Source organism: Ambystoma mexicanum, chromosome 4q (genome assembly GCF_040938575.1).
Source record: "Ambystoma mexicanum isolate Mex_15411 chromosome 4q, UKY_AmexF1_1, whole genome shotgun sequence".
NCBI lineage: Eukaryota > Metazoa > Chordata > Amphibia > Caudata > Ambystomatidae > Ambystoma > Ambystoma mexicanum.
Window position 1 is genome coordinate 1,248,779,991 of NC_090928.1, and position 20,949 is coordinate 1,248,800,939.

Consider the following 20,949-nt stretch of genomic DNA (forward strand, 5'->3'; position numbering starts at 1 on the left):
GCTACTGACATTACCTGCCCAACCTTCTTAAGGTAGTGATTTTCTGTTTTATCCAAAAAAAATGAAATAAATGTAAAATATCCCTAGGTACCTTCAGTAAATTTGCTTGCTGAATGGAGACATAAAATCAGAATCATCAATTAGGTATGCATCATCAGTCGCAGGTTATAAAGTGTTCCCAGATTCTGAAGATACATAGCGATATTCAGTGTTAGGGTTACTGGACTGTACAACAAAGGAGATCACCTCTAAAGAAAGGAAACCGTGTAACGGAGAAGGCACGTTCAATATGAATCCTGGATGCTATAATATGACAATCCTGAAAGAACAAAAGATTTCACAAATCAATATATAAGAAACAAATACTTTTATTGAAGTTAAGCATGTGACATCGCCATCTGATATTTCTCAGATTCTGAACACAAACTCTTTTCAAAATGGAAACTTTAAAAAAAAAAAAAGGATTTCTTAAGCATGGAATCACAGAATGTTAAAAAATATTAAAACAATAAATATGTTGGGCAATGTCTACTTTCAGTCTGTGAGACATTCTAAGTATGATGGTGGAGTAGAAGGGAAGAGGTCTCATACTTCCTAAGGAACATTGTAAGCCTCGATCTATGAACCAGAGGGACCGAGTGGTTTCCATTCCATTCCTGCAAGACTACCCTTTGGCCTGTGTTCCGCCCCCCCACTCCACCCACCCACACACACACACACACACACACACACACTCTGGTATGGGCTCATATTAGTCTATGGAAATAAACAGCCGTCGGTGTGTCAATGAGGCCATTATGTGTCGGCTCACCCCAAAACCAGCCTTACCAATATGCCTAGCCTTTCTGGGCACAGCAAGAAAGTTAAAAAATAAAAGATTTAGAAGAAGTATCACTTTCTGATACAAAAGGCAAGCACACTACACTCTCACTCGACGTGGCGTAGTCTACACAAGCACTGGAATTAATAAAAAGATAGCCAGCATTTCATTTCCTTGCACACAATAGTGTAAACTGTACAGACAGACACTCTCACAAAGGCTCATATTGAAAACATCAGGAATTCTCTGTGCAAAGAGGGTTTCTTGTACATTGTGAGGTTAAGTGTTTATTTGAAGCAACAATAATTTCCCCATAAACTTTATTCTGTACCTATGTTAGAAATTGTATTCCTTAAAAATAAAATGTTCTGATATTTCCTACCATCTACAAATAAAATCATGACTGATTTAGTTTTTAAAGATACATTGCAGGATGGGTGCACACCGTCATGCACCCGTTGCTTTGATGGATACCCTGGCAGGATCAGTGGAAGCAGCTTGGGAACATGAACCGCGTAAAATACTAAAAGGTATTTCCCCGAATCCCTATTGCTGGGGACCACTCTATGGAGATGGAGAGCCATGCCAAGAAGCCCAAAAGCATCCGCCTCAATGGACGCCACTCACTAGAACCTACACAAACTTCTCCTGTTTCAAAGAAAGGGCAAGTCTGACCATCACGCCAGCGTGAAAGAGGGGTCACGAGGAGCGAAGGGCTGGCTCTCAAGGCTGCAGATGTCATTTCCTGCCGGTAGGAGGGCCGGACTGTGCACAGAGCAGTGTACAAAGATTGAGCTCTGCGTGGGTGGGCTTCGACTCCTAGATGACCCCCTGGTGGATCCTCGGGTTCAGGGGAGACGGACACTTCATTAGTTTGCTGGCCTTGCATGGCAAGGGAAGGGAATCTCACTCCAAAGAGCCAAAGAGGGAACAGGATGCAGAGACAAGAATTGTGCTTTATTCTTAGACACATTTTCCATCTGAAATTGGGGCATTTAATTACACTTCCATATGTATGCAGTGGCCCAAAAGACTGCCCCAAATGTTTACAAGTAACTGCTATAATGTTGTGTTCTTAAGAAGGTATGAAATGCGGGTATCGGATGCATGGTCGTTAACCAGGTCACCCCGGTTTGAAAGATGCCTAGCGTGGTTTATTGCAATAGGGGAAACTTTGGGACTGTGTTCAACAGCAAGCGGCAAGAGAATGCCATATTTCCAGATAGCTCAAGGGATAGAAGCAATCACACCCAGGTGCTGGAATACCATGGGTATGCTTGCAGCAATGTTCAATGGTCGCCATGTCACATCCCGCAGGTTACTATACAGCCATAACCCATTCCCTCGCCTCAGGGAGGGTCTATGCATTACTAGTTTTCGATCAGTTAATTGAGAGAACTGTTGTGCACAACATCCCTAGAGGTGATTTCAAAGCAGGATACAGAAACTGGCTGCAATGTTGGCTTCAGAGCTCTGGGACAAGCGGATGCCGCCGTCTGCAAGTGGACGGGACTTTCTGCCAGAGGGTGGGCCCAGAACGCCACATCTGGTGAGTGAATGGTGACGGAGCCAATGCTCATGTCGGTTCCGCACATTTGACCAATGGTCTTCTGAGCAGATAGCGACTTGAGGATACTGTATACATACCTTCCTGTCATGTAGACCGCCTGCAGTCCAAAACGGCAATACTAAATACTGTTCAGGGCTACAGTGTGAAATCTAGAAATATATATGCTCAGTGCCACACTAATCGCCCATATCTTCATCAGCAATAGAGGGTCCTTTATGTTGAACTACATTGTTTGCATTTTACTGAAAGAATGTTCTTAAGGGCGCAGAACGTATGACGCAGGAAGGCAACAAGCACCTTGCCTTTCCTGTTTGCCTGAAGTAGTCAAGCAGGCACAGCTTTCGGACTTTAGCATCTTGTGAAAGGCCACCCCATGACTATAAACTATTTTGCAAAGCATCTGTGCACCTTCTCTGTAGCCTCCTGGTTTGATTAGCTACTTATTGGCTTTTATCAAACAAATGATTTCACAAAAAGGAGTGTGGTCTGCAGAATACAACTATCACACCCTGTGTGTCAGTGCCTACCACATATCCGGTTCTGCAAGAGTTCACAGTTTATCTGGGTTAGGGTCACTACTTATTCTTAGAAACTCTAGACAAGAATATGAACGTAAAGCTCAATTACTGTCCCCAAGTTCAGAGACTGTTAAAAAAAATCCTGTGCCCCAAATGATTAGTCATTGATCTGTAAAAGGCACCCAGGCAATAGGCGCCTGGAGCACGGGGGTCAATTCCTGGGTATAATAAATAAGGGTTAGTGTAGTGATGTGCTTGCTCCTGAGTCAGGGGTTGGAACAGATCAAAAGCAGCAGTGGGAAGAAATCAGTTTCCCCCAACATCGGCGGCAATAAAAAGCTTTGGACTGTCTTGGCCAAACAAACTACACCCACTGTTAAAAGGGAGATGAATTAGCACCAGAGCTTAAAGAAAGAATAGTGCAGGGAATTACACATTCTTTTGGCCTTCCAGGAAATCCTTATGCCGAGCCCCGCCGAAGGAGTGCTTGGCCTGTTTCTACAAACCACTCCAATATGCCTGCTGATGAAGGTAACCTAACCAGAGAGGGAACACAAGTAGACAAAGAGCCAGCAGGGTGTGGGCAGATGTAGACTGACACGGCTTGCGATTAGGGCCGAAAAAGGTTAGTTAAGACACCGTCATCCTCTTCTGTCGACACCAATGGCTGATCCACCTCCAGCTCCTGCACAGATTTCAACTTCCTGAAGAGAGAAGGCAGATTCTTGATGTGGACTTCTTTTCGGAACTGTTCACCAAGGGGTTTCTGCAAATCCAAATATAGAACAAATTACTTTACTTCAATTTTCATCCTGGTTTATGGATTTATGATTGACCTTTGTACCGTATTTGCTACCCAATTCAAGCATTTACATTTCATAAACTGATATGGCATCGATATGTTGCACATTACTTGAGTCGCTCCCGCATACTGGTACAAATAACATTTTTTAGTAGGACTGCAATGATTTACCTTCACAAAAGAACAAATGAATTATCTTGGGTGATGTTCTTTGTGGGAAGAGACATCCATCAGAAATTCCTCATTTTGGGCACATATTGGGGCAACACAGCCGATACAGTAAATCTATTCACCAGCAGGGTGGAAGGTGTACCTCTCTGCCAATCCTCTGCAATGGTCCACTCGCTGGCCTGGGAAGAGACATCATACAGCCTACATATAGGCCACACCTCAACCCCCCCCCGACCCAGAACCAAGAAGCGGGGAGGAGCGAGAGTCCAGTTATTATTTAAGCAATAAACCCAAACGGGCCGCCCGACCAGCCCTGATAATGCCCCTGGGGTTTATTGCTAGTAGTATCCCAGCACGTTGTACCAGGATAATAATTTATTTTCTTTTAAGTTGCAAAACGGTGTGTTTGCTGTTCCAAAACTTTAAAAAAACACCTACAAAATAAGTTGGCTGCCATGGATCAGGGTCAGAGAGAAAGGAACTACATGTAGTCCCTTCTCCCTTTCCATGGCGGAAACTGCCGCAACAGGAACACAGAGTGTTCCTGGCACCGGCGAGGGACAAAGAAGCACAAGTTAAGTGGGGAGGGCTGGGGCATGTAGTAATTGGGGTGGGCGAAGGAAGGGATAGGGGCACAGGGAGCACTTACCTGATTCGCGGCGAGGAAGAAGGAGGCCTTCTGCCTCTGAGGGGGCCCGGAGCAGGGGGTTTTAACATGTGGTAAAGCCCACGTTCTGAACCTCCTGATTGGCTGGGAGACGCTACCATCCCCCGCCGGGGTGCCAATACTGTGTAAAGTTATTAATGGAAGCCCACGTAGCTGCTTGACAAATGTGGAGTGCTGAAATCCCTCTTTGCAAAGCTGATGTTGCTGCAACTAGCTAGGAGGCCTAGGGGAACTTCATTGCCTGCCAACTTCGAGCACTCTGACATGCAGAGTAGGATCCATCTTCATAGTGTTTACCTTCGAGAAAGCACAGCCTTGTCTTGTCATTGCAAAGGCCATAAAAAGATGGTTATCCTTTCCAAGATCCCCGAACCTGGCTACAAACAAACACAAGGCCCTATTAGGACATAGTCGATGGAACCGCACTTCCTTTATGGATAGCTATGGAGGCGGGTAGAATATGCTGGTATCTATTTTGGCCAATGAGAAACTCTGAGATACCGTACCTAGTCATATCCTTGAAGGTCCCCTTTTCCCTTAAGAAAATCCTATAAGGCGGTTGGGACTGAAAGCACTTGTAGTTTGCTTGCTCTTCTGGTGGAAGTAAAGGGCATCTGAAAGAATGTTCAGAAGTGAAAATGGGCAAGAATGCAGAGGCTCAAAGGGCGCGCACATAAGGAGGAGGAATTACTTATCGGTAATGTTCTTTCTATGGATTCTTCTCTGTTAGGCAGAAACCTGTGCAGTTCCCTTAGGGACCACTGCAAAAGATTTAAGACTACAGGCGTTTGGCAGTAAACCCACTTGGTAGCAGTCTGTACCACACAGATTCACTTGGTAGCTGTGGCTGAGCAGTCAGACTTCCCTCAAGAAGAGTTAGGCAGTCTATAGAGTATACACAATTGGTACAGAGACACAGTAGCACAAGCAAACACTGACCGGAGCTTTGGTGTAAAAGTATATAATTATTTATTTAATGACACACTTGTAAATTATACGAGCATAAAGAGAGAAGTAAATTCAGCACACAGTCACTATTATATATATACAACCTTAATTACTTATCAGACAAGTCTTAGTGAGAAACACCACTTATTTTCAGACAGAGGTGAGCGCTTAACGTAAGATGGCACTCTAATAAGTTATTAAAAAGGGAGGGAAAAAGGCAGAGTTATGGAAGCACACTAATTTCAATACTTTTAAAAGAACCACAGTAAGGCAGGATAGGCAGAGTTCTACTGGAGAGCAAGGAAGTCAATTGCAAGGCCCAACTCTTGGAGAGAGCAAGCAGAAGGGGTCCAGGTTCATACAGTGGGGTTATGCCCAAAGAGTCTTGTAGATAGTTTGCACAAAAAGGATGAAATTAAAGTCAGGAAAAGTTAGCTAGGTTGTCCCAGGCCAGCCCAGGTTAGAAAGTCGAGGCTTTACTGTCACCCTGAACGATCTGTCGCAAGGGAAGCCAGGCGGGACACAGTACCTTAAGTGTGAAGGAAGCTCCAGCGGGGGCAGTTGTTCCTGGCAGCGGGTGCAAGTCGGTGTTTCATCCAGAGGAAGAGTAAGTCTCGCAGTGGAGGAAAGATGAAGGTCGTTGCCCTGCCAGGGAAGAAACCAGCCGCGGAGTTCTTTCGGTTAAAAGGTACTTCTCTTCGCGGTAGTGGTAAGGCGTGGTATTCCGGTTGCCGGGGTGCAAGGCGGCCACGAGATGCTCCAGGATGGTGAAAAGAAGGCAAAACTGGTTATCCCCACCAGTCAAAGGAAGAAGACTCTTCGGACTGGAAATCTCCTCTGTCGTCGGGAAAAGTGGTGAGACGGTTCAGCAGGACTCCACCGGTGGTGTCGTCGTTGCAGGTCGGCTCAGCTTCTCCCTCCTCGGATTCTTAGGTCCTGTGGCGACTTCTGAAGTTCCAGTCCCCAAAGCCCTGCTTTTATGCAGCAAACCCCCATTCATTCAGCCTAGCTGTCAATGAAACATGCTAAGTGGTGGGCCAATCACACAAGAGCGCGACTTGAGTTATCAATGTAACTCAGTCGAGGGTGCCTAAACCCCCTCCCACAGCCCCTTTGGTACCCAGACAGAGTGGCACCACTTTTGGAGGCTTCTGTGGAGAAACCCACTAAAAAGTGGAACAAAGGGCTCGACTTGGGTTGGAGTCACAGAAGAGAACACAAACGCCATTTTAGAATCGAGTTCTGGCACAAAATACCAACCGGTGAATCAATATTAAATAAATAAACCGGCGGTATGTTCGAGGTTATAAGAATTAAATAATTAAAGTTAGTAGCCTCGAACAATGGGAAAATCCCATAGAGATATATTCGCGGTCGAATATAAAAAGTAGTATCCACTGCCACCAGCCAAAACTCGATCAGGGGGGACGGAGACGTGCCCCCTCGAACAACAGACCCCGGGGCAATCGAATTGCCCCTACCAGTACGTCCCCAATATGATGGTTTGTACTGGTTTCTGTTCATAATTTGGGACTAGTAAAGCCAATGGTGACTTTACATGCCCTGGGAGACAGTAGTCAGTCCCAGGGTATGGAGTCTATGTTGGGGGGTTGCTACGACACCCCTGGGTTACGGCACGGAGGGTGCTGTGTAACCCACATCAAAAACACATGAGACCCTATGGAGTAAAATACCCCATAGCCCATTAAACACATAGAAAGATAAAGGAACATCTCAAATCATGTCTAAGAGTGGGAGTAAAAAGAGTCTCGCTCTTAGCAGGAGAAAAAAATAAACCCCAAAAATCCAGCAAAGCTGCTGGGGGACTCACTAGGTTTGGGAAATTAGCCTTTTCAGAGAATTCTCCCTAACATTCTCCTGCAGATTCCTCATCTGATTAATATCCATTCCAGCGTTCGCTGTTTAGAAACCTCTTCGACATGGGGCGTAGTGATCCTCGACCTAGCCATCGGACCATCTTCACTTGATGTAGCGATTGTCGACTCTGGATGTGACGTCGGCTGTCAAACAGACTACGTCACTACACCACCGTACCTCATTGCCCACTCCCACAGCTCACATAGTGTGGAGGAAGATTGTTGAAGGCAGAAAGCATCCATAACAATCATAAAACCAAAAATGTAACTTGTTTATTTTTTTTAGGATGAGGAACAGACTGCAATAAGTTACAGGAGGACACACACAACAGGCCTCAGAGCCCAAAAAGAGATAGCTCTTCTCTTCTCCCAAGAGAAGGTCAGTCATCATGGAATGCAGGCCCTTTCATAGCAGGGCTGGATGGGAGGGTGATTACGAATCTGCAGGAGAAGAATCCATAGTAACATTACCAGTAAGTAATTTTCATTTATTTAAATTTGTATAGCGCGCAAGTAGCCCGGGGGCATGTCTCCTTTGGGGGTAATGTCTCCTTCAAAGGATTGCTTTCTCCCACATATTCCTCCTCAGATAGATTGCCATAGCAGTGCATAGTCTGGCGGCGTGATGATAGTGCTGTAGCACCACTCTTCCAAAGCGAGAATCTGCACCACGTGACACGTCCAAACAGTAATGTTTGGTAAAAGTGTGCAAAGAACACCATGTCCCCGCCCGGTAGGTCACTCTAACCGGCACGCCCATCTGGAGTGCTGAAGAAGCAGCCACACCCCTAGTGGAGCGAGCGCCGATATCCAGCAGGTGCTCTTTCCCTGCGTGTTGGTAGAACTCTGCTATACAGAGTGTAGTCCACCTAGATCTAGTCTGGTTAGAAACAGCCAAACCCTTTCTCAACAGGAATAAAACTACAAACAGATGCTCACCCCTACCAAACTCCACTGTCCTTGCGACATAGAAACCAAGGCCCAACCTCTCCTCTTCCTTAGAAGGATCGGGAGGAGGGTAGAAAAAAGGAAATTCTATGCCCTGGGAGATGTCGAATTCTGAAATGACCTTGGGCTAGAACCCCGGCCACACCTTCAGCAATACTTTCTCCTTAAAGAAGTGAAGAAATGGATGCTTGCATGATAAAACCTGCAGCTCACTGAATCTTCTGGCATAAGTGATTGCCAATAGAAAGGCAGTCTTCAAAGCGAGCAACCGAACTGTGCAAGAATGCACAGCCTCAAACAGAACTGCTATGAGGAAAGTGAGAACCAAGTTAAGGTCCCAGTCTGGGAAAAAAAAAGGAACAGGCAGAAACGTATTCACAAAGACTTTCAGGAATTGTGCCATAACTGGGATCGTAATTAAAGTCCTTTTGTCCAGAGACCTTTTGAAAACAGACAAAGCTGCCAAGTATCTTGACTGTTGCAACCTGAAGGCCGGACGAGGCCAGTGACAGAAGAACCTCGATCACTGCAGTGGTGGGGCAAGAGATGGGGTCAATCTCGCATTCCCTGCACCACGCCTTGAATCTTCTCATCTGTGCACGTCCAGCGATCTAGTTGATGGTCTGTGTGCAGCCAGTAGCACTTCAAGTACCTTCTCTGAGAGTCCCAGACATCATATCTCATCCTCTCAATAGCCACGCATATAGATTGAGGGACTCTGGGTTTGGGTGCAACACCCGACTCTCCGACTGGGATAGGAGGTCCGGCCAACAAGGCAGTCGGAGAGGTGGGCAGATGGCCAAGTCCAGGAGTTCCGGCTACCACTTTCTCCTCGCCCAATCCGGGGCGATCAAGGTCCTGGTCGCCTAGAACCTCCTCAACCTTCTGAGAACACACGGGACGGCAGGAAGGCAAAGTGGACGTTGAAGTCTCATTCCACTAGGACTATATCCATCCCCCGGTGCGCCTATCGCTGGGAATTCCATCAAGCATAACTGTCTGCACTTCCTGTTGGACTCTGTGGCAAACGGCTCTACTGTTGAGGTACCACAATGAGCGAAGATATCCTGGAGAACTTCCTGGCACACCTCCCACTTGTGTGAGGCCGTGCTCTACCTGCTCAGGGCAGGTGGACTGCCAGATGGACTCCCATTACAGAGATCTGGTTCTCTAACAGCCAGAACCACAGCTGCATAGTCTCCCTGCAAAGGGGAAGGGACCGTACACCACCTTGTTTTTTTAGGTAGGCATTGGCCACTTTATTGTCTGTCATGATTAGGACGTGGTTTCCCTTGAGAGGGCACAGAAGCTTTCAAGGATAGCCTGATTGCTCGCAGCTCCAGCCTGTTGATATACCACCGGGTCTTCATTGTGGGCCAAAGGCCTCTCACCTGTAGAACGTTGCAGTGAGCTCCCCAACCTTTCAGGGATGCGTCCGTGACCACCCTGACCTGGGGCAACAGAGACCAGAAAAGTCCCCCTGCCATCATGTTTTCTCTGTTGGCTCACCAAGTGAGATCTTTGGCCACTGACCTCTACACCGAGAACATCCTTTAGGGTGCTGAAATACTGGGATCACTGACCCCGCAGTAGCCACTGCAGAGATTGCATGCGCAACCAGGCCTCTGGCACTAGAAAAATGCAGGAAGCCATGAGGCCTAAGAGGCAGAGGAAGGAGGCCGCCAGCAAGCTGGTGTGGCTCTGGAAGAGTTCGACCACCTGTCATACACTGGTGACTCTCTCCTCGGGAGTGTGGGGGAAAAGCCTTCCCCTGCCAAGTGTCCAAGACTGCTCCGATAACTGGAGTCTTTGGGCTGCAGTGCGACTTCTGAAGGTTCAGAGAGAAGCCCAGCTGTGCAGTAGCAAACCAATGTTTTCAAGATGAGAGGAAACCTGTTCCAACGTCGTCCAGGTATGGAAATACAAGAACACTGCATCTCTGGAGATGCGCCACCACGACTGCCATCAGCTTGGTGAAGACCCGCGGAGCGGAGGGAAACCCAAAGGGGAGCACCTTGAATTGGTAGTGCATGTCCCCTATGAGGAATCTGAGCTTCTGATGGATGGGCACGTGGAAATATGCATCCTGCAGATCTAACACCAGCTAATCCTGCGACTGCAGAGGCTGGAGAATTTCTCGTAGCGTCACCATCTTGCACTTGTCCTTCCTCAGGAACATGTTCAAGGCCAAAATGGGACGCAGCCCTCCCACTTTCTTGGGTACCAGGAAATACTGAGAATACCAGCCCAACTTTCTGTGTTCAGGTGGCACCACTTCCACAGCACCCTTCAACAGGGCTCGCAGTTCCTCCTGGAGCTCCTGTTCTGGTAGTATGGGAGCAGGCGGGGGGTTTAGCAAGTAGGACAGACAATACCCCCATTGGACAAGCTGCAATACCCCGGCATCGTAGTTTATCTACCGCCATTGTAGCACATGCTCCCCAATCCTTTCTCCAGCCGGGGAAACATGGGGGAGAACTCAAAGCGGCTTTGCAGCCGATGCCAACCTCGCCGCTGCTGCTGTCCCTAAGAGACCGCACTGCCACTTCCGGAGCACAGGAAATGCCTGTGTCGTTGCCCGAGTTGTCAGGGCTGCACCTTTCTCTGAAATGGGACATACTACTGAAAGCCTATTCCCCAAGAGGAGAAACTAAAGGATGGCTTTGTCGGCTGTTGAACAGACACGTCCTGCGACTTCAAAGCCAATTTGAAGTCCTTGAAGTTTTCGAAGGACTCATTGGACGTAGGACTGAACAGATGCTCACCATCAAAGGCAATGTTGTGCAATTTGGACTATACATTGGGGGAAAACCCAGAACTGTCCAGGTAGGCCTGCCTGTGCATCACCGTAGCTGATCCCATAGTCCTGCCCAGACAACCCGCAATGTCCAGGCCAGATTGCATGCCTGTGCAGGCTACTTCCTTGCCTTCCTCCACTTAGCACAGAAAACCTTCCTGCATTTCCCCTTTCGGGATGTGTTCTGCTGCTTCCTGAATCGTCCACCAAAGGTCACAAGTGTACTTGGCAAAGGCGCACAAAGCATTCTCTGCCTTCAGAGCCATGTTACTAGGAGAAAACACCTCTTTGGCTAAGGCATCGTATTTCTTCGGCTGTCAGTTGGTATGTCTGAGGTCGATATGGACGGCATAGTATTCACTGTGGCTGTCTGGACCACTGAAGCCTCAGTCGCAGGTGGAGTCAATATATATACGGGATCTCACCTTATGGGTTTGTATTTTTTCGTCAACTCCAAGTACACTGGAGGCGTAGAGTTTGTGCCTTTGCCTACTGGAGGCAATGGGGTCTGAAATGTCCACACTGAAAGGCATTGCTCGATCAGTGGGTGGACTTCTGTCTAGAATATCTTTGAGCTTGTAAGCCAACCGCAGTTTTGCAGGGCCACACAAGCCCAAGCCATCGCCCACTCTCTCCACCGTCTCAATGCTGGGCGTTCACATTGCCATAAGGTTGGGCCTGTTGCGTCAGTGTAGCACGTGGGAGGCATGTATTCCACCGAGAGGAGCATGAAAAAGTCACCCGAGAGGGGGATGCCGGCATTTGACGACTGATTTAAGAAACCTGCAGCCTTTGGAGATGGAAGATGCTCTGTTTTAGAGTAGACCGAAAAATGGACGACCACTCCGTGCTACATTGACACGAACCTATGAAATTAACTGTGATCCCCTAAATCACTACAAAATAAAAATGAACACAATATAAACGGGTAGAGAAGAGATTGTATCTCAATACATAGACAACCATATTTTGTCCTGACGAAAGCCTAGACGAGAAATGCAAAAGGATTGCAAAGGATGGGCGAATCTCGAGGGAAAAGGCCGAAACGCTACGTGTCAACATTGTTTTTAAACTACATCCTGTGGTAGTAAAATGTGGGATATTCGAACATAACAATCCCCAGGGAAGTTGTTGGACGTTGTTTTTTGCGTACTTGCATATTTTTGGCACTTTACCCCCAGTCGCACTTTTGAATACCATTTGTATATGTTATGTGAATATAAAAAAAAGAATTCGAGATGATTTGCAATAAAAAAGATATGTATATCTGATTTCTGAATAATTGTTGAATATTAGTCTCTATATAAAAATGTTGGAGTCCCATACACAGACATTTATGTGACTGTTGATGTATTCATAAGCTACATATTTGAAAGACAAGAGTAGGGAGTGCACTGTGAGCCTGATTGCCTGCATGAATGCCCTCCTGAATGATTGGCTGCCTGAGCTTGGCTCAGCAGTGTGAATGAAGACAGAACAGTATATCTGGGGACCTCTCACTTAATGGAATTGTTCAGAAGCTGAAATTTGATGCTCATCTTGAAGCCCGGCTAGAAGAAGATTTTTCTGCTGCTTTCCTTCGACGCAATCTGAAAGCTGTTGTGTCTCCAAGAACTGATCCAAGAGAGGACCTGGCTAGGAGACCTCTTCCCGGGCTACAAGGGAACATCGTGCACCAGCTAATCTTCACCAAGGCTCCCTGGAAGTCAGTCCTCGAAAGGCTGCTGACCGGAGATGGGGACCACCGAGGAATCCTGAAGTAAAGCGCCAGGACGGCGAGGCTATCGACGACCATCACTGTCGACCGAAGTTCGGAGGACCGCTGTAACCTCGTCGACCGGAGCCGCAATACTCTAATTGCCAAAGACACTTTGAAATCAAGGCCTCCCTTGCCAGCACCGTCGACCGCTTTGTCCCGCCAAAGAAAGCCGAGGTCGCTGACGCGCTGAGGAGAATTTGCAGGTGGGTTTCTCACCACCAAAAGTCCACAAAGATACCGACAAAGATCCGAAAGCCAGCCGTGGTAGAGTCCCATTTGTCGACGCCAACGCCGACGACGCAACGCCCTTGCTGGCCATAAGTTCTTTATTGACTCATGCTTGGTAGCAAAAATCAGTTTGAAATACCTACAGAAAAATATGAAGTATGACAACCGTCACCTCACAATACATACTATTTGTTAGATAATCCTGTTATTCCAACAAAATGAATAAAGGAAGCATGTAATTACCTGTATATTCTTCTCTGTTGCGTCAACGATTAAATTATTGTATTCCATTGTTAAACAACATGGTTTAATGTCGTCATCCATGCCAAGTATTCGTTGAAGGTGTTAAAGATTATGGTCAAATAAATGCAGCCGATAGGGGGAAAAGAGGAAGAGAGCCCCCAATCAGAATCGCTCAATTAGGATCGCTAACAGCGCTTCAGACTCATAATTGCCATGTTAAAGGTCCCCAAGGGACCGTAGCAAAAACAAAACACGTTTTTACTTACGCTGCCTTTCGGCACAGGACCACGTTGTCAAGGATGCCTCATCATAGTGAACTGCCTGCATATATGCTTTCGAAAGCCTGGTACGCTGTTACCTGTACCGGTACTCATGCCATTGTGTCCACCATCTTGGGAGGACTAATTACAGAACAGTATCCTCGACAGGCTCTACTTAGGAGCAGCTACATTTCTCTATAGTTATGTATGCTGCACATTATATGTACATACTGATTGATATCCGAGATATTAGCAGGATGATTACCTGCCAGAACCCTGAGTCCACTGTTACGACCATACCCCTATATAGTTTATGCCATAATGACTGGGGTAAGGTTATCTCTGTGTGTGACCTACATAGTAAGGTCCCCTGATCACAATTGTCTCATTCCTGACTCAATGCCTGATGTGACACGGTTACCCAAGTAACTTCACAAACATTAGTAAGTCCTCTAGTAGGTTCACAGTTCACCCTGGTTGGGATTAATGTACCGTATCCCACACATTACAATGTTTTATGGCTTAAACTATATAGGGGTCAGAGCAACACTAGGCCCAATACAGAGGTTTTATGAAATACAGTCTTGTCAATTTAGGTAATGAATGTGTCTAGTTGTGGGATACCTTCATATATACATGTATACCGTGCAAACAAGGACTGCACGTGCTTTGTGGAGCACATTTATTACACCTACTTTGAAGGTATTCTAGATAATGAATTAGCAAGCATGCGGGATACCGATCACACACTACGTATTATGTGCATTTCAGCACTGCAGGTGCAACATGCAGCATATTTATGACGCTCAGAATAACCTGGCGGTTAGTAAATAAAGTTCACCAGGCATTTTTCATCTTTATTAAGCGACCAAGGTAATTCTAGTTTGTGTAATATACACTATTTTTAATTTTTTTATTTAATTTTTATTAGTTTTTCAGTGAACAGAAGAACAAAAATCACATCAACAACATTCTTGGTATCATCGGGTTACAGCCATTCAACTTGATAGTTCTTTACTGCTTGTCCACGTAACCACGGATAGTACCACTGTACTTAGGTGAACAACCCCTTTTCCCACGCCCCTCCCTCCAAGACAGGCGAGTAGCATCGGCAGTTTGTTGGCGTGGTCAAGTTTACACATGTTGGAACTCTCGTTGGGTGTTTGCATGTCCATTGTTATGCTTTAAACAGGCCGTTGTCCAGTTGTGAAGTTTTTGGATTTTTGGGCTGATGTCTGGTGTATCTAGGATTATATTTAGCAGTTGTTGCGTTAATTCCTTCCTGGATTGGGAACGTGTAAGGCTGCGAAGTCGCACCAAAGTTCTTTGTGTTGGTTTGCTCTTTCGTGGACGGTGGCTGTGATATTTTCATTGTGTATATGTTTGTGGCTACTCTAATCCATTCCTTTTTTGTGGGGAGATTGGGGGACTTCCATTTTGAGGCTATGCATGCTTGTGCTGCTAGTAGCAGAAGGGCTGCTATTCCTTTCGTTCTAATGACTACTTCTTCATCTTCTTCCAGCCCAAACAGAACCAGGAGCAGTGTTGCTTTCCGGTCAATGCCTTCAATCTGTTTGATCCAGCCTAACATTTCTTCCCAGTAGACACAGACTCTGGGGCAGTCCCTCCACATGTGCCAGTAGTTAGCGTTTCTTCCGCAGCTCCGCCAGCACTTTGGGCTGTTGGCATGGAACATTTTGGATAGTCTGTGGGGATCATATTGCCATCTATGAAGTAGTTTTATGGCGTGTAGCTTGCATTGGCATCCAATTGATATTCGTGATGGTGTTTTGATTATCGAGTCCCAAGTATGTTGGTCGAATTCTCTTTGGAAGTCTCTCCCATCTATTTTTGAGTTTTACAATTGGGTTTGGCCCTCTGTTGAGCAGTGCCCTGTACATGGAAGTAATTAGGCCTTTCGTAGTGGAGACTGTGTCGAGGATTTTTATCAAAGAGTGCGAGTTCCCTCGGTACCTTTGTGTGCCATTCACGTTTTGATAACACGCCTTTGAGGCGTAGGTAGAGGAAGACTGGGATCGACTTCAATTGGATGGCCTCCTCTAGTTCGGAGATTGCAATTAATTTTCCATCTATCCACAACTGGTCAACTCTCTCTAGACCAGCTTCGAACCAGGATTGGTGGTACCTTGGGTGTTCTGGAATTTCCTCTCTGATTCCAGGTGCCCATAGGTGACTTGGGGGGGTCCACGTGGTAACTCCTGTCATTCCTTTCCCTTCCCTCCATATTTCCCATAACGTACCCAGGATGGGATGTTCTCGCAATTTGTGCAAGTTTTGGCCTGGGGACCCATAGCCATACTGAGAGTGTGACCAGGGTCAGATTGTCGTTGTCGAGTTGGACCCACTGCAGTTTTATTTGTCTCTGAGGTGGGGAATGAGTACCCTCAGTTGGACATCTTGGTAGTATAGCTGTAGGTCGGAGAGGCCCACTCCGCCTTTCTCTTTGGGGAGTAAGAGTTTCGTAGGCAATTCTTGTTTTTTCACCAGCCCATAGGAATGGCAGAGTCGCCTTTTTCACTTCTCTGAAGAAGTCTTCTGGGACCTTCACGGGGAGGACTTGAAAGGGGTATAGGAAGCGTGGGTGGCTCACCATTTTGATAGCGTTGAGCTGTCCCATCCATGAGATCGTGAGGGGGTGCCATTTCGCAAGATCTGCATGGAACGCGGTGAGGAGTTGTGGGAATTTGGCCTCATATAGATATTCAATATTTCTAGTTAGATTGATCCCTAGGTATCGGAGGGTCAGGCCTCCGATCGTCAGCCCCAGTTGGGAAAATTCTGCGTGTTGGTCTGCGGTGGGTTCTTTTAGTGGAAAGAGGATGGACTTGGCTCGGTTGATTTTGAAGCCCGATAGTGCTCTGTATTTTTGAATGAGGTGTATGGCTCGGGGCACCGATGTCATTGGGTTTTGGATGTGGAGTAAGATGTCATCAGCGTATAGTGCCAGTTTGTGTACTCTACCTTGGATGCATAGTCCCTCCACTTGTGAGTCAGCTCTGAGTCTGGGCTAGGGGTTCTAAGGATAGGGCGAATAATATTGCCGAAAGGGGGCATCCTTGTCTCGTACCTCTTCCCAAGGCAAACCACCGTGAATATTGTGAGTTCATCATCACCAATGCTCGAGGTGAGGTGTAAATTGCTTTTATTCCTCTTCTGAGTTTTGGGCCAAGGCCTATCTTGTGGAGAACTGCCTTCAAGAAGCACCATTTGACTCTGTCGAATGCTTTTTCCATGTCAATTGAGAGTAGGGAAGGGGCATTTGACATTTTTTTGGGCTTCATGTATTAGGTGGAGGGTTTTACGGGTGGAGTTGGCGCCTTGTCTTCCAATGATGAACCCAACCTGGTTGGGGTGAATTATGGAGGGCATGTGTGTTTCGAGTCTGGCTGTGATCACTCGTGTGTATATTTTGGCATCGATGTTGAGGAGAGAAATGGGGTGGTATGATGCGCACGGTTTAGGGTCTTTACCCTCTTTGGGTATTACTGTGATTAGTGCGTCGGAGAATGATGCAGGAGCTGAACCGGTCTGGAGGATGTGATTGAATAGTTCGACCATGAAGGGGAGGAGGGAGTCTAGGAAGGTTTTATAAATCCTCCGGTATAGCCGTCATCACCTGGGGCCTTCCCTCTCGGCAGCCTTTTGATGGCATCCTCTATTTCCTCTGGAGTGATGGGGGATTCGAGCGAGACGGCTATATCTTGCTTGATTTTCGGAATGTTGATCTCCGCTAAGTATCTGCCTAACTCCTCATTTTCGTATGTGGTTTCAGAGGTGTAAAGGTTTTCATAGAAGGTGGCGAAGGCCTCAGTGATGTTGGTGGAGTCTGTTGTTCGAGGGTTCCTCGTGTTTTCAATGGATGCCACCCATCTATCTGCCCGTTGCCCTCTTAATCTGGCTGCCAATAGTGTGTCAGCTTTATCCCCTTTTTTGTAGTGTTTTTGTTTTAGGAATTGAAGTCTACGAATCACTTGTCCTAGCTCAAGTTGGCATAGCTCTTCCCTTTTTTGGGCTGCTTCAGCTATTCTCCTACGCCTCTCTGTCGATGGATTGCGCTCGAAAGGTCTAAGAGAAAAGAAACTCAGAAATGAGATTGCACTATCAGAGTTCTCTCTCTTTTTGGACGCTGCTTCTCTCATTAGGATGCCTCTCCACGTTGCTTTCCCCGCCTCCCACACTGTGTTTTTGGACAATTGTCCTGTGTTATTACGTTCAAAATAATCACTGATTTCCTTCGTTAGCTGTTCGCGGTATAAGTGGTCTTTCCAGAGCGATTCATTGCAACGCCATTTTGAGTTCCTGTGGGGGAAGCGCTATCATGTTGAGGGTAACCGTGGCCATGTTGTGGTCAGACCATGTGATTGGGTCGATTGTTGAGGCGGACATTGCGTCTGTTAAACCGGGTGAAAGATGCATGTAATCGATCCTTGTGTATGTGGCGTGTGGGGCCGAGTAGAATGTGAACCTTGTTTGCTGAGGGTGTATTAGACACCATGTGTCTTGTAGACTGTATACATTTATCAATTTGATCACTTCCGTGAGACCGGCATCAGGCGAGTTATTCGCTAGTGGGTTTCCCAGCTTGTCTATCGAGTGTGGGGTCAGCGCAAGAGTTGAAATCGCCCCCACGGATCACCTTTCCTTCCGCCTCCAGCATGATTTTGGAGATCATGTGTTGCAAGAAGCGGGACTGGCCAGTGTTCGGTGCATAGATGGAGGCTAGTGTGATGATGGTATTGTGTACCCTGCCCACCATGACTATTGCTCTGCCTCCTACATCGGACCTTGTTTTCATAACATCGAATTTGAGTTCCTTCTTGACAAGGATACCTACGCCAGCTTTCCTCAACGGGCCGGATCCCCACAATTCGAGACCGGATCTGGCGTATAGGATCTTCGCTCTTCTCCTACATATCTAGACTCTTGTAAAAAAGACTATGTCAAGATTGGCGCATTTAAATTATCTGGAGACCAACTACCTTTTAGTGGGGGAATTTAGTCCCTTGACATTCAGAGTTCCGATTTTGATGGATCTGGGCCTGTTGGATGTCATGTTAGCTGACTGGGACATGATGAATCATATTGTATTCGCTTTTTGGGTCCCTAGTGCTTTCTTTCAAAGTCAACAAGTTTTGATTGTGTAGTCCCTTATGCTTGCCTGCCATGCGAATCAATGTCTTACCCTTACCTCCCCCCTCCCATCCCTTGACCATTTGTGGCATCCGATACTTCTGAGCTATCTTTAGCTTGTCCGTTTCGGACCACCATGGGAGGCATAACCCTATTGGTCCATGTGCTTTTCCTTTTCTCTTTGTAATGAGCCCTCTTTGAATTCCCCCCATGGTTTCATTTTCCTGACAGTTGCAACATTGGTAGTGAAAACGCATTCCCTTAGTTCATCTCCCCCTCTTCGGTGTGTGTGCTGTGCATAGTGTTTAACATAAATTCTTACTTTCTTTCAGGCGTGTTAGCTCCATGTGTCAATTTGTCTGTACCAGACTTCATCACCTGAGCAGTTCTACGCCGACCCTCTTTACCCTTCCACGGGCCGACAAACCTTTTTCTCTGTTGTGCTCCTTAGATTTCATTGTTCGCTGTCGGAGGGCGCGTTCATCCTTCTGAATTTCCGTGCGCCTGGAATTCTTTTCCGTCTCGGTCCATTAATCTTCCCTCTCTGTTTTTCCTGTCATCTGGGGCTGCTCCTCCCTCCTGTCCTCCTACTATGTCTGCTGTACATCCTGCAATGTCTTTCGGTTTTCAGCTGTATTGTTGAGCCCTCCCATTCAAATGTTAGTGCAAAGGGGTATCCCCATCGGTATCTTACTGCTTTGTCCTTCAAGAATTTTGTTAGCGGTTGGCATTTTCTTCTCATCATTAGGGTAAGAGACGAGAGGTCCTGGTATATAGTTATGTTTGCTCCATCCGAGGGGATGTGGATACCTCTTTTGACCTTGTCCAGGACACGGGCTTTGTCCGCGTAGTTGTGGAATCTAGCGAGTATCGATCTTGGACCACCTGCTGTTCTACCTGCACAGTGGATGTGGTTCAGTTTCGGTTCATCTAGGGAGTCCTCTCCAAAGAGTGTTTTTATTAGTGTGCGGAGAGTTTTCCTGAGGTCTGTTTCTGATTCTTGTTAGGGAGAATTCTCTCTAAGGCTAATTTCCCAAACCTAGTGGGTCCCCCAGCAGCTTTCCTGGATTTTTTGGGGTTTATTTTTTTCTCTCCTGCTAAGAGTGAGATTCTTTTGCTCCCACTCTTAGACATGATTTGAGGTGTTCCTTTAACTTTCAATGTGTTTTATGGGCTATGGGGTCTTTTACTCCATAGGGTCTCATGTGTTTTTTTTTGATGTGGGTTACACAGCACCCTCCGTGCCGTAACCCAGGGGTGTCGTAGCGACCCCCCAACATAGACTCCATACCCTGGGACTGACTACTGTCTCCCAGGGCATGTAAAGTCACCATTGGCTTTGCTAGTCCCAAATTATGAACAGAAACCAGTACAAACCATCATATTGTGGACGTACTGGTCGGGGCAATTCGATTGCCACGGGGTCTGTTGTTCGAGGGGGCACGTCTCCGTCCCCCCTGATCGAGTTTTGGCTGGTGGCAGTGGATACTACTTTTTATATTCGACCGCAAATATATCTCTATGGGATTTTCCCATTGTTCGAGGCTACCAACTTTAATTATTTAATTCTTATAGCCTCGAACATACCGCCGGTTTATTTATTTAATATTAATTCGCCGGTTGGTATTTTTTGCCAGAACTCTATTCTAAAATGGCGTTTGAGTTCTCTTCTGTGACTCCAACCCAAGTCGAGCCCTTTGTTCCACTTTTTGGTGGGCTTCTCCACAGAAGCCTCCAAAAGTGGTGCCACTCTGTCTGGGTACCACAGGGGGTGTGGGAGGGGGTTTAGGCACCCTGGACTGAGTTACCTTGGTAACTCAAGTCGCACTCTAGTGTGATTGGCCCAAGTGGTGAGCTGGCCGGCTCATCACTTAGCATGTTTGATTGACAGCTAGGCTGAGTGAATGGGGCTATGCTGCATAAAAGCAGGGCTTTGGGGACTGGAACTTCAGAAGTCGCCACAGGACCTAAGAATCTGAGGAGGGAGAAGCTGAGCCGGCCTGCAATGACGACACCACCGGTGGAGCCCTGCTGAACCATCTCACCACTTTTCCCAGTGACAGGAGATCTCCAGCCCGGAGAGTCTTCTTCCTTCGACTGGTGGTGGATAACCAGTCTACCTTCTTTTCGCCTTCCTGGAGCATCTCGTGGCCGCCTTGCCTGTGCCAAGCACCCCGGCAACCGGGATAC

General features: G+C 46.9%; 1 protein-coding gene across 1 annotated transcript in view; it reads right to left on the minus strand.

Annotated features, from left to right (window-relative positions):
• Window positions 1-348: 348 nt before the first annotated feature.
• The window catches only part of LOC138468323 (exportin-5-like), a 1,170,237-nt gene continuing 1,149,636 nt past the window's right edge, over window positions 349-20,949 (minus strand). The window contains exon 32 of the mRNA XM_069608829.1: window positions 349-3,674. Within this exon, the coding sequence (XP_069464930.1) occupies window positions 3,519-3,674 (156 nt within the window). The 3' untranslated portion in view covers window positions 349-3,518. The remainder of the gene's footprint in view (window positions 3,675-20,949) is intronic.